At 48.6% G+C, this 12,549-nt stretch overlaps 1 protein-coding gene across 3 annotated transcripts in view; it reads right to left on the bottom strand.

Moving 5' to 3' along the window:
- LOC310775484 (ATP-citrate synthase-like) overlaps window positions 1-12,549 on the bottom strand; it is a 64,180-nt gene that overhangs the window by 8,010 nt on the left and 43,621 nt on the right. For 2 of the 3 annotated variants that reach the window (XM_083635636.1, XM_083635637.1), the window contains 9 exons: window positions 11,045-11,074; window positions 4,136-4,277; window positions 3,378-3,546; window positions 2,898-3,002; window positions 2,582-2,778; window positions 1,298-1,379; window positions 1,007-1,117; window positions 771-898; window positions 594-687 (listed from right to left, as the gene is read on the bottom strand). In XM_083635636.1, coding sequence (XP_083491762.1) covers window positions 594-687; window positions 771-898; window positions 1,007-1,117; window positions 1,298-1,379; window positions 2,582-2,778; window positions 2,898-3,002; window positions 3,378-3,546; window positions 4,136-4,277; window positions 11,045-11,074 — 1,058 coding nt within the window. The remainder of the gene's footprint in view (window positions 1-593; window positions 688-770; window positions 899-1,006; window positions 1,118-1,297; window positions 1,380-2,581; window positions 2,779-2,897; window positions 3,003-3,377; window positions 3,547-4,135; window positions 4,278-11,044; window positions 11,075-12,549) is intronic. The other variant, XM_083635638.1, reaches the window with a different exon arrangement.

Below are 12,549 nucleotides of genomic sequence, written 5' to 3'. Positions count from 1 at the left end.
GGTTCTCAAATTGTTTCACATGAGGGACCCCTAAACTGACAAAGATTAGACCACGGACTCCCATTTGATAGGATTTTGTCCCACGGTCTGATATATATATATATATATATGATAATAAGATTGGTGCTTTTAGATGTTTTATTACAGAAAGTGTATAAAGCCCATGACCAAAATAGTCATTGTGTTACTTATGAATGGAATTGTAGCGAAAATAAATGACCCCCCTTTTGGCTGGGGACCCCCTCAAGGACCCCTGGGGGTCCCCGGACCCCCATTTGAGAACCACTGCTGTAGAGTACATCCCACCTGTTTGTACAGTGTGAGGGACATTCATCTAAATGTGTGGAGGGGGGGGGAACAATGTAGTAATGTAATCAATGTTTGTTGATTTGTTTGTATTGTTGAACTTGAATGATTTGTGTCTTGTAAGCCCAGACGGGCTGGGCACCTTGAATATGGTGCATGACACAGAAATAAAAATCTATCTATCTATCTGTAGGATTTGAGTAACGGTTACTTTCTGCTCTGACTAAGGGAGACACTGTAAAAAAAAAATACAAAAAACGATTTCTAGATAAGTCAAGGTGTCTTACCCTGGCCCAAGAGTAATCCATAGGCACAGTTGGGGGAGGCACCTCCTGAGCAGGAACGATGGTACCACTGGCCACCAGCTCATCATAAACGGTACTGTTTCGCCACACATGCACAACGTCAGTAAAAACAAACACTCCAAATGATTCACAGACAAACCCTGTGGTATGACTTCTCACCTGATGACACTCCCCAGCTCATCAAAGCTCTTGGGCACATAGGCTCCGGCGTCCCTCAGGGCCTGGTTCTTTTCCACCGCTGTCTCTGAAGCCTGGTTGGCACAAGCACCAGCATGGCCAAACTGAACCTAAAGACAGCAGCAGTACACAATGTTAACCTCAGAAACCAAGAGTTCTAAGGTTAGTAGAACTTCACAGAAAATTCAAAGCCGGCTCCTTCAGCATGGCCAACAGACCTCTGAGGAGAACATGGTGGCGCAGGTTCCTATACACCAGCATACTACAGGTTTGGTAATCCTGCCCTCTTTGATGCCCTGGCAGATCTTGTACTCCTCTGTGCCACCAATCTGGGGAGTCAGCGTGAAAGAAATCAAGTCAAAATAGGAAAGGTGTATGGCCCAAAGACTACATTTCCCCCCTCATATGATTCAATTCACTAAATACATAATGGTACAATTAATCTGTTCCACAAAATAAAACCTGTTCCACCAATCTGACAATATAAATAATCAATGGGCTACTCCCACCTCTCCCAGCATGACGATCATCTTCACCCCTGGAGTGTCCTGGTAACGGAGGACGTGGTCCATAAAGGTGGAGCCTGGATACCTGGGCAGAGAGGATCGCAACAGAAAGAGTTACGGACGTTTCACACAGATGTGGTGCGAATGCGGAGGCGGAATGGGGCACGAAATTCCATGCGGATTCTTCGCACGAAAAGGCTTTTCGAAAGGAATCACAGACAGCTTGTCTGGTCATATTTTCTTCCGGTGAACAAGCTCAGCTCAGATAGCAATACATGTACGCAGGGGCGGACTGGGATCATAATTCAGGCCGGGCATTAGATACCAAGCAGGCCAGGCCGATACGGGCCGACGCGCGTGCCGGCGTCCGAAGGGCGGCGGCGAAAAATTTGGGGCGTTTGAAGCTCAATTTGGGCCGTTTGAAGCCCAATTTGGGCCGTTTGAAGCCAGATTTGGGTCGTTTAAAGCCAGATTTGGGCTGTTTGAAGCCCGATTTGGGCCGTTTGAAGCCCAATTTGGGCCGTTTTCATTCATTTTTTTTTCATTCATTTACCTTTATTTATTCAGGAAAGGTCAGTTGAGAGCGCAAGCCCTCTTTTACAATGACGCCCTGACATTGAAGAACAATTTGGGCCAAGTCCAATTTTACAATGAGATGCACCCACTTTAAACCTGAATAAAGTAATAAACCCACTAGTAAACCAGTAGGCGGCGCCTGGCCTGCTGTTCAGTGAGTGGCCTGGCCTGGCCTGCAAAAAAAAAAAAAAAAAAAAAAAAAGTTTTTTTTTTTTTTTTGCAGGCCAGGCCAGGCCAGGCCAGGCCACCGGGCATTTGCCCGACGTGCCCGATTATGCAGTCCGCCACTGCATGTACGTGTGGCAGGGAAAAATAACCTAAAGAGCTTCAACAGCATAGTGATCCTTTCCCTCACTTTTAAGCAAATCATCTTCAGGGTCTTCATCAGGGTCTTCATGACCACATTGTGAGGATATGCTCCATCTATGAGGTCTTGCATGTTGTAGCATCGACTCATAGAAAGGCAAAACTAGAGTGAAATGGTGCCTATTAAAATAGTTACAATGCCTAAATATTTAAGTGCAATTTATGATTGTGGATCAGTTTGGAGAGGTTGGGTGATATGGGATGCAGGAATATGGTCTCTTGGGGAGGAGATACAAAAAAAGAAGAAAAACAGAAAAAAGAAAAACAGCATTTTCTTTGTTTTTTCCTCTTTCATAACTTCACCACACAAAGTCTCCTGTATGACATGGGCTGTTCCGCTATTACCTGTCTCCTCCGATAGCCACGCCCTCATAGACACCGTCCGTGGTGCGGGAGATGATGTTGTTGAGCTCGTTGGACATGCCCCCGGAGCGCGACACGTACGCGACACTGCCGGGCCGGTACAGCTTGGAGGACAGGATGTTGTCCAGCATGCCGCCGGTGTTCCCGATCTTAAAACAGCCCGGCTTGATGCCACCAACCTGGGCCCCAGAATTGAACAAACATCAACTTAACTTGTGCTCGCCATCTCCATTGACACGTACATTCACAGCCTAGTATCGACTCAGTTTGCAATAGATAAGTGTGTAAGGCTGCGTACCGTGGCGGGGCCAATGATAGTGACAGCTTGCTCATCAGCCATCTTAATCAGCTTCCTGGTCAGGGCTTCGGGGATTCCCTCAGCTATGATGGCAATGGTGTGTATCTGGTGACACAATTACATAGACAAGTCAGGAGCAATCAGAATTGATTTTCTAACTGAATCTCTGATGTTTACGCTCATAGATGTTTGATGTGTAGTCTACCTGTGGGTACTGCATGGTCTCTATGGTGCTCATACATGTTTGATGTGTAGTCTACCTGTGGGTACTGCATGGTCTCTATGGTGCTCATACATGTTTGATGTGTAGTCTACCTGTGGGTACTGCATGGTCTCTATGGTGCTCATACATGTTTGATGTGTAGTCTACCTGTGGGTACTGCATGGTCTCTATGGTGCTCATACATGTTTGATGTGTAGTCTACCTGTGGGTACTGCATGGTCTCTATGGTGCTCATACATGTTTGATGTGTAGTCTACCTGTGGGTACTGCATGGTCTCCATGGTGCTGTCGAAGGCAGAGCGCAGCGAGGCAAAGCTGATCACCACGTCCACCTCGGGGTGCTTCTTCATGGCGTCGGCCATGTTCTTGTAGACTGGCAGCAGGATCTCCTTGTGGCCCCAGTAGAACTTCTGCTTGTGATCCCCACTAGGCAAAACACAGACAGTGGTTTCTTAGACACTAAAGTAACTAGTTCTAACAGCAGAATAGGGAACTGGTGTTTTTCATTAAGCAACATTTTACTTTAGTAGCAAATTGCTCCTGAAAGTCTGGAGGTTTGACTGTTGCAGTCACAGTCAACCTCAAATTTTCAGATCTGGAGATCGGTGGCCACCAATCAGTATTTTTTTCTGCCCTCCAGGATCCAATACCAGCAAGGCAACAAAGTGAAATTATAAGATGAAAGGTTTGAGTTGGATGAAAGAAATCAAAAGAAACAATATTACCACAATTAACTTTTCTCTTCTTCAGATATGTTGAGACTTGGTTTTCATACTATTATAGGTAAGAAAGTGGGACTAACGACGTGTCCCTAGAGCAGCCAAATTTGGTGCTTGAACATTCAAGAACTCCGATATAAGAGAACTCAAAAGATGTTCTAAAAAAGTTAAACATGATTAATTGAAATGTTAGGTCAGAAACCAACAGTGTAGTGATGTAGTTTTGTAATCAGTGGAGTATTATATTTTATTTATGCCCAGTTCTGGCAAACCTGCTGAGATCTTGGGGAACCTACGTAAAGGGGTAAACCATGGCCGCCACCGAAGGCTCGTCCCGTGAGCACACATAGTCGAAGTCCAGCATGCCTTGCACGGCGCGCGTCTGCATGCCCCACACGATGGTCTTGGTGTGTCTGCTGAACAGAGTGGTGGCCTTGGCTGTGGGAAAGAGGAGGCAGAGAGAGGAGAGGAAGAGAGGAGGAGAGGAGAGAGAGGAAGAGAGGAGAGAGGAGAGGAGGAGAGGAGAGGGGAGGAGAGGAGAGGAAGAGAGGGACGGAGAAGCCGGAGAAAACACAGATAAGAGTCTGTCTTGCTCAGCAACGCAGCAGGAATAAGGGCTAACAAGCAGAGTGCACACACAGCTCTCATGGCGGATATAAGGCACACTGTTAATTCAATAGCATCACAAAGGGGTCTCGGAATGTTAGAATCTGAAATTGCACAGTGGTGGGGGTGGTAACCTGATGCTGCCAGATGGGGGCGGTATAGTTTTCACAACACCACACTCCGTGTCTTGTTCTGAAAACAATATCGCCCCCATCTGGCAGCGTCAGGTTATAGAGAGGCAAAGTGGTACGTCACTTCCTGCTTCAGCACTGTACCAGAGATTTTCATCCGCCATTTATTTTCTCAGACATTTCGTAAAATGCTTATAGTTTTACTTCGTCGAACCAAACGGTTCAGCTAACGCTATAATCGGGAGAGACCATAGAACATTTCACTCGGACCAAAACTTTAAAAAACAACATTGAAAAAATATTTTCTTTAAACCCGCATTTTTTTACGTTTTGGTCCCAGTGAAATGTTCTATGGTCTCTCCCGATTATAGCGTTAGCTGAACCGTTTGGTTTGAACCAGTAAAACTATTTTTATACACATTTTACGAAATGTGTATGGGAAAATAAATGGCGGATGAAAATCTCTGGTACAGTGCTGAAGCAGGAAGTAGGCGGTCACTTTGTCCCTCTATGGTGGTGGTAGAGTGATGGGAGAGCAGGGGGTGCAGGGCACATTTTGGCATGCTACCTACTACAACTGCACTTCATTCTGCACAAGTCTTGTGCTACGGACCAATTTAATTCCAGTAACCATTAATTTCTACAAGACTGACATGTAGTTCAAATTTGGAGGAGCAAACAATCTACAGAGTGTCTGTTATCATTCACTATGAAATAAGATAGGTTTGCTGCTGCATCAAAAGGATCGTTTTGTTTCCTATGCCTGAAACGGTCATCCGACTTGACTTCCAAATATACATGACATGAGTGGTGTGACTGAAGCTATAAGCTAGTAGAATTATTGTGAGCAAAAATGCATTAATAATAATAATAATAATATTTCTCCTGGAGGAAAGAAGCTAGCTTGAACTACAAAGGCATGTGGCTGAATTTCAATAATGCCTTTACTTGCACAGGATTTTGAACCCATTTAGCAAACAGCCTTCTGTGTGTAGTTGCTGTGTGCTCTTACTGTTCAGCCCACCAGTCAACACCCCATCACACTATGGGAACAATAGTACCTATGGTGCGTTCCTTTATCACAAAATAACTGGGATGTGGAGGCTAAATGACATCACATCCGTTTTGTTAGCGTTCCATTTGCAGAAAACTTGAGCTGGGAAGTTCACTGTTCATTGGTCAGATCCAGTCACTAGCCAGGCTAGCCATTGTTAGCAGTAACAGTTGATAACAAGGCATTTCGCGGCATTTTGCGCATACAAACACTGCAGCCTCATGTCCACACAGATAGATGTTAGGCAGTGCTGTGTGTACAGCTGATTTAGTGAGACACAAACAAAACAGAAGTGCTAAACAACATTACTACGATTATAACTACTGTTGTTGCGCGGAGCAGCCATCTTGGATTTCTGAGGTCGGGGCTGCTGAGGCTCCTACAAGTTTGGAATGGGAAATACCAGCTCTGATGATGTCACCGTCCAGCTCATGACCTTTGAAGTCGTAAGATTACCAGTTCCCAGTCATAAAGGAATGCACGACTAAGCTTGTCTTAAAAGAAAAGGGGGGGGGGGGGGGGGGTGATTGCCCAGCTAATCACCCCTGAAAATGCAATTGTTTAATGACTCCATTTCAAAGCAACAAGTTCCAGATGCCACATCGACCCACAACACAGAGCAGAAACTGCTCAAACATTCTAACATGTAAGTGCAACAACACACACAAGCAGAAACGTGGAGTTTTCAAGACAGAAGCTTAGGTCAGTTGATTTGTGCTATTGACCTATTGTGTGCACCTTGTACCTAGGAACACTTAGCAGGACACTTCCAATGTCTATGTGCAGAGTGGGTCATTATTGGGCAGCGCCGCAGCAGAGTGGAAACAGTTCTGTTTGAACGCAGAACGTCAAGTTAATGTGTCATGTCGTGTTGAAGTATTTGCTGTATGGTTAACCAGCGTCTAACCACCTATTTGTTCCATTCCTCCAAGTCTCTCCTCCCCTCTGTCGCTGGCACAGAAACTGTCCAGAACCATTACTCCCTCTACAGCCGTTCAGCCAGCTGCTCAGGGGCATCATGGCCATCTATTTAGGTCAAATAAATGACTGCAAAGGCTCATTTTGATGAGAACACCATAACCTGATGGGCATGGCATTCATCTTAAGATGGACCAGACTGGACTAACCTCATGGGCATGGCATTCATCTTAAGATGGACCAGACTGGACTACACTATAACCTCATGGGCATGGCATTCATCTTAAGATGGACCAGACTGGACTACAAATATGGACGTAGCCAACGTGACCTCACCCATTGGTTTGTGGATTCCCGTTCTGAAGCCTGGAGTTTGACCATCATCGTCATGATCAACGTTCTTTTGGCCGGGCTACCTGCTGCCATCAGAGGGCTACCTGCTGCCATCAGAGGGCTACCTGCTGCCATCAGAGGGCTACCTGCTGCCATCAGAGGGCTACCTGCTGCCATCAGAGGGCTACCTGCTGCCATCAGAGGGCTACCTGCTGCCATCAGAGGGCTACCTGCTGCCATCAGAGGGCTACCTGCTGCCATCAGAGGGCTACCTGCTGCCATCAGAGCGCTACCTGCTGCCATCAGAGCGCTACCTGCTGCCATCAGAGGGCTACCTGCTGCCATCAGAGGGCTACCTGCTGCCATCAGAGGGCTACCTGCTGCCATCAGAGGGCTACCTGCTGCCATCAGAGAGCTACCTGCTGCCATCAGAGGGCTACCTGCTGCCATCAGAGGGCTACCTGCTGCCATCAGAGGGCTACCTGCTGCCATCAGAGGGCTACCTGCTGCCATCAGAGCGCTACCTGCTGCCATCAGAGCGCTACCTGCTGCCATCAGAGGGCTACCTGCTGCCATCAGAGGGCTACCTGCTGCCATCAGAGGGCTACCTGCTGCCACCAGAGGGCTACCTGCTGCCATCAGAGGGCTACCTGCTGCCACCAGAGGGCTACCTGCTGCCATCAGAGGGCTACCTGCTGCCATCAGAGGGCTACCTGCTGCCATCAGAGGGCTACCTGCTGCCATCAGAGCGCTACCTGCTGCCATCAGAGCGCTACCTGCTGCCATCAGAGGGCTACCTGCTGCCATCAGAGGGCTACCTGCTGCCATCAGAGGGCTACCTGCTGCCACCAGAGGGCTACCTGCTGCCATCAGAGGGCTACCTGCTGCCACCAGAGGGCTACCTGCTGCCATCAGAGGGCTACCTGCTGCCATCAGAGGGCTACCTGCTGCCATCAGAGGGCTACCTGCTGCCATCAGAGCGCTACCTGCTGCCATCAGAGCTACCTGCTGCCATCAGAGCGCTACCTGCTGCCATCAGAGCGCTACCTGCTGCCATCAGAGCTACCTGCTGCCATCAGAGGGCTACCTGCTGCCATCAGAGGGCTACCTGCTGCCATCAGAGCGCTGCCGCTCATTCAGAACACTGCAGCATGTCTGGTGTTCAACCAACCTAGATTCTCTCGCGTCACTCCCCTCTTCCGGGTCCCTTCACTGGCTTCACTCCCCTCTTCCGGTCCCTTCACTGGCTTCACTCCCCTCTTCCGGTCCCTTCACTGGCTTCACTCCCCTCTTCTGGTCCCTTCACTGGCTTCACTCCCCTCTTCCGGTCCCTTCACTGGCTTCACTCCCCTCTTCCGGTCCCTTCACTGGCTTCACTCCCCTCTTCCGGTCCCTTCACTGGCTTCACTCCCCTCTTCCGGTCCCTTCACTGGCTTCACTCCCCTCTTCCGGGTCCCTTCACTGGCTTCACTCCCCTCTTCCGGGTCCCTTCACTGGCTTCACTCCCCTCTTCCGGGTCCCTTCACTGGCTTCACTCCCCTCTTCTGGTCCCTTCACTGGCTTCACTCCCCTCTTCCGGGTCTCTTCACTGGCTTCACTCCCCTCTTCCGGTCCCTTCACTGGCTTCACTCCCCTCTTCCGGGTCTCTTCACTGGCTTCACTCCCCTCTTCCGGGTCCCTTCACTGGCTTCACTCCCCTCTTCCGGTCCCTTCACTGGCTTCACTCCCCTCTTCCGGTCCCTTCACTGGCTTCACTCCCCTCTTCCGGGTCCCTTCACTGGCTTCACTCCCCTCTTCCGGGTCCCTTCACTGGCTTCACTCCCCTCTTCTGGTCCCTTCACTGGCTTCACTCCCCTCTTCTGGTCCCTTCACTGGCTTCACTCCCCTCTTCCGGTCCCTTCACTGGCTTCACTCCCCTCTTCCGGTCCCTTCACTGGCTTCACTCCCCTCTTCCGGGTCTCTTCACTGGCTTCACTCCCCTCTTCCGGGTCCCTTCACTGGCTTCACTCCCCTCTTCCGGTCCCTTCACTGGCTTCACTCCCCTCTTCTGGTCCCTTCACTGGCTTCACTCCCCTCTTCCGGTCCCTTCACTGGCTTCACTCCCCTCTTCCGGGTCTCTTCACTGGCTTCACTCCCCTCTTCCGGTCCCTTCACTGGCTTCACTCCCCTCTTCCGGTCCCTTCACTGGCTTCACTCCCCTCTTCCGGGTCTCTTCACTGGCTTCACTCCCCTCTTCCGGGTCCCTTCACTGGCTTCACTCCCCTCTTCCGGTCCCTTCACTGGCTTCACTCCCCTCTTCCGGTCCCTTCACTGGCTTCACTCCCCTCTTCCGGGTCCCTTCACTGGCTTCACTCCCCTCTTCCGGGTCCCTTCACTGGCTTCACTCCCCTCTTCTGGTCCCTTCACTGGCTTCACTCCCCTCTTCTGGTCCCTTCACTGGCTTCACTCCCCTCTTCCGGTCCCTTCACTGGCTTCACTCCCCTCTTCCGGTCCCTTCACTGGCTTCACTCCCCTCTTCCGGGTCTCTTCACTGGCTTCACTCCCCTCTTCCGGGTCCCTTCACTGGCTTCACTCCCCTCTTCCGGTCCCTTCACTGGCTTCACTCCCCTCTTCCGGTCCCTTCACTGGCTTCACTCCCCTCTTCTGGTCCCTTCACTGGCTTCACTCCCCTCTTCCGGTCCCTTCACTGGCTTCACTCCCCTCTTCCGGGTCCCTTCACTGGCTTCACTCCCCTCTTCTGGTCCCTTCACTGGCTTCACTCCCCTCTTCTGGTCCCTTCACTGGCTTCACTCCCCTCTTCCGGTCCCTTCACTGGCTTCACTCCCCTCTTCTGGTCCCTTCACTGGCTTCACTCCCCTCTTCTGGTCCCTTCACTGGCTTCACTCCCCTCTTCTGGTCCCTTCACTGGCTTCACTCCCCTCTTCTGGTCCCTTCACTGGCTTCACTCCCCTCTTCCGGTCCCTTCACTGGCTTCACTCCCCTCTTCCGGGTCCCTTCACTGGCTTCACTCCCCTCTTCTGGTCCCTTCACTGGCTTCACTCCCCTCTTCTGGTCCCTTCACTGGCTTCACTCCCCTCTTCTGGTCCCTTCACTGGCTTCACTCCCCTCTTCTGGTCCCTTCACTGGCTTCACTCCCCTCTTCCGGTCCCTTCACTGGCTTCACTCCCCTCTTCCGGGTCCCTTCACTGGCTTCACTCCCCTCTTCTGGTCCCTTCACTGGCTTCACTCCCCTCTTCTGGTCCCTTCACTGGCTTCACTCCCCTCTTCCGGGTCCCTTCACTGGCTTCACTCCCCTCTTCTGGTCCCTTCACTGGCTTCACTCCCCTCTTCTGGTCCCTTCACTGGCTTCCCATCTCGGCACGCATCAAATTCAAGACACTGGTACTAGGGATGCACCGATCCACATTTTCTCACTTCCGATCCGATTCCGATACCTGAATTTGGATATCTGCGAATACCGATATTATGCCGATACCAACGTTTTCTTGAATATACAGTATAGGCAAAGATTTGGCCAATTAAAGATTTTTTTTAAAAAATATACCTTGCAAAAAGCAGACAAAATTAAGAAAATATACAAGGCAAAGAAGGATACTATTATACATGGGCAAATTATGGCCCGCGCTGGAATTGCAAAAAAAAAAAAAAAAAAATCTCAGATTCCGATCCGATCCGTGAATTAGTGCCAATAACGGCACCCGATACTGATATTGGATCGGACCCATTCCTAACTGGTACTCGCCTACAGGACCGTACATCAGGCTGCTCCTCCCCATCTGCAATCCATGATCAGGTTCTAAACCTGGCCTGGTTCCCTCGGCCCATCTTCCAGCAGACTAAAAACACACCTCTTCACCTGGACCCTTCTTGAACTAACCACTCTTCTTCTTCCAGATGTCTTAGCTGATGAGGACTGTGGTGCTGGTGTTGATTGCACTATTGCACTATTGTAAGTGGCTTTGGATAAAAGCATCTGCTACTGTAATGTAATGTATATAATAAAGGTATAATAAGGTGAGCCAGTCACCATGAGATTGAGAATGCCAAGAGGAGGGAGAGGCTGAGGAGAAACGGATCACAGACACAGAGAAGCCAGGATGGTAAAGTGAGGAGGACAGAGGCAGGAGAAGGCAGCACAACAGCTTTTTCACAACCTTCCCTACCTCCACTGACGCCTGAAGGGGCTTGTGCTTCTGTGACCCCACAGGACGGAAACACAAATATAACAAAATCAGCACAAAAACAAAAGAGAACAAAACAATGAGTACATCTACAGTATCATGATTGTATTCATCTGACAGGCTTCAATGCATTCTGCCAACTGTGTTGTACAGTATGTCTTAAAACAGTCTTCATTAAATACATCACAGCAGAGGAAAGAGCATGCAAAGCTCAGTTGCTACGTAGCATGCCATAGCTGTGTCAAAAGCCGGTGTAAAAAGCAAACTGAAATTGTCCTCAAAATCACAATCAAAATGTCACCTCCACGTAGCCAACTTTTGAACTACCGTATATTAGCCGCGTTCGGAATCGTTCACTCACTCACTATTCCCATATAGTGTTTATCATATAGTGAACTATATGGTGTTTATCATATAGTGAATATAGTGTTTATCATATAGTGAACTATAGTGTTTATCATAGTGAACTATATGGGGAATGATCAAAATGAGTTTCGGACACGACAGATTTTTTTCCTGGAGATCATTGAGTCACCAGATGCACCGGATATTCATGTGACGCAAGCAATCCACGCCCACTATCACATAAACAACTGAGCTCACGAGCAGATTGAGATGTCCCCAGGTAGTATTGGTGTTGCATGTTTTGACTGCTAAATCCTAAATAAATGGTTGAAATTCTAATTACGTGCATGTGTGGTTTTGTCAACTGTGGTGCGGTCTCCTAATAGCAAGCTTTGGTGGTGAAGTAGCTCACAAGCTGGTTAGCTCGCGAGCTAACGACTTTCTTCTTCTCCTTGGGTAAAGACAACCACATTGCATTGTGGTATACCGGCGAAAATGTAGGGTACATTCGCTGTTCACTAGAAATCGCTGTGCATTGTGGGTATTTTTTAGTTGACTAAATTGTGAATCAAATTAACAGTTGAGAATTCAGACACCATAAAAAAATGGCGACACACTAAAATAGTCCACTATTTCTGTCATAGAGACCGATTCCGAACAGGGCTCTTGTCTTCTAATTCTACAACCACATCCTAAAGAGCAACAATACACAACTGTCAGCCTAAAGATGACAAATCTGCACTCAAAAATGCTACTTGATTAACAGTTACTTTTCACCAATTAGAGTCTCAGCATTAGAGAACTTAAGATTGATCCTTAATTTGTGGAATATCTACAATGCTGGCAGACTTTAATTAGATGATGACTGACAATGTGAGCTGAAGATTCACAATCTTTTTGTGACATTTACATCTCTTTCTACACTGTGGTCAGACCGTCAGACTCAGACAGACAGCAGTTACGCTTGCTAGTTCCCTGAAAAATAACCCTGTTTTATATCACTCTTGATCAATTGTCTGTCTATATGCTACATACGTGCACTGCCAAGAGTAGCGGCAGCGTCATAAACCATATATGACTATATTAAAAACATAAACACACTGGCGTCTTTCATGCAGGCTAGCAAGCGTAACTGCTGTATG

Source organism: Poromitra crassiceps (genome assembly GCF_964638095.1).
Source record: "Poromitra crassiceps genome assembly, chromosome: 4".
In the NCBI taxonomy this organism is placed as follows: domain Eukaryota; kingdom Metazoa; phylum Chordata; class Actinopteri; order Beryciformes; family Melamphaidae; genus Poromitra; species Poromitra crassiceps.
Note: the sequence above shows the minus strand (reverse complement) of the source record. Positions and strands in the feature narration are given on the sequence as shown.